The sequence below is a fragment of the Otolemur garnettii genome, unplaced genomic scaffold (assembly GCF_000181295.1).
Source record: "Otolemur garnettii isolate 467f Iridium unplaced genomic scaffold, OtoGar3 scaffold00008, whole genome shotgun sequence".
Taxonomy (NCBI): Eukaryota; Metazoa; Chordata; class Mammalia; order Primates; family Galagidae; genus Otolemur; species Otolemur garnettii.
The window spans coordinates 17,537,025-17,538,253 of NW_003852403.1; the positions used below are offsets into that span (position 1 = coordinate 17,537,025).

General features: G+C 34.9%; 1 protein-coding gene across 2 annotated transcripts in view; it reads right to left on the reverse strand.

The window, feature by feature from the left end:
• Positions 1–1,229, reverse strand: part of SIRT1 (sirtuin 1) — a 29,232-nt gene that overhangs the window by 22,310 nt on the left and 5,693 nt on the right. For both annotated transcript variants that reach the window (XM_003783620.1, XM_012801448.2), the window contains one exon: positions 499–651. In XM_003783620.1, coding sequence (XP_003783668.1) covers positions 499–651 — 153 coding nt within the window. The remainder of the gene's footprint in view (positions 1–498; positions 652–1,229) is intronic.

The following is a 1,229-nucleotide window of genomic DNA, read 5'->3' on the forward strand; positions in this document are numbered from 1 at the left end:
CCTATGACCCACAAAAAATACTACTACAAATGGAGTTACATTATTTTTATATGGTCTGTAAACCTCTTTTAATAAAAAAAAAAAAAAAAAGCCCTGACAAGATAAAGACCATAAATGAAATGCAAATAAAAAAATTAAAAAAGGGCGATGCCTGCAGCTCAAAGCAGTAGGGCACTGGCCCCATATGCCGGAGGTGGTGGGTTCAAACCCAGCCATGGCCAAAAAATGCAAAAAAAAATAATAATAAATGAAATAAAATAAATATGAACTCTGAAAATAAGCTCAATCAGAAAATAAAGAAAAGCAGATAATGGTCCTATCTGAGAAGGAATTCTAACTGTAAGAACTAATCTTACTCCACCATAGTAGCAGCACCCAGTTTAGTAAACAATGAATGGTAAGCTTAAAAGGCCTCACACATGAGGCCTCATGTTCAACATGAACAAAATGTTTTTTTTATGAGAAGGTTGAAAAAACAACTAGAAGACTTTGTAATACCTTTGCAAATTTGAAGAATGGTCTTGGATCTTTTCTGAAATACTCAATATCAAACATTGCTTGAGGATCTGGAAGATCTGGGAAGTCAACTGCTAGGCGAGCATAAATACCATCTCTTGATCTGAAGTCAGGTATTCCACATGAAACAGATACCTGAAATATGTATGGCATAATTTGCACAATGAAAACTTCTACCTTTATAGTAACCAATTCTCTCATCATACAATTAGGGAAGATTTGAAAAATAAAATTTTTTACTTAAAACTTCTTTTGGGGAATAGAAAGACTACTATACCCTAGTTTCAAACACCCAAATAAATTATAATTAAATCCCATTTTTATCAGAAATAAGAAACTTTAAATTGAGCTAATTTCAAACCCTTAAGCATTGAATCAATAAATTAAATCAATTGCAATTTGAGAAAGGAGCAAACCATTTCAATAAATTATTTTAACCAGAAAGCAGGCAAGAATTTCTAACAAACAGTATTTCTGAAATCTTTCATATGGTCAGTCAGGGTTTATTACCTCAAGAATACCAAATTGTTTTTTACTTTAAAATGTTATGTAATATTGGCTCTGTGCCTGTAGCTCAAGCGGCTAAGGTACCAGCCACATATACCAGAGCTGGCAGGCTCGAATCCAGCCCGGGCCTGCCAAACAACGACAACTGCAACCAAAAACAGCCGGACATTGTGGCAGGTGCCTACAGTCCCAGCTACTTGGGAGGC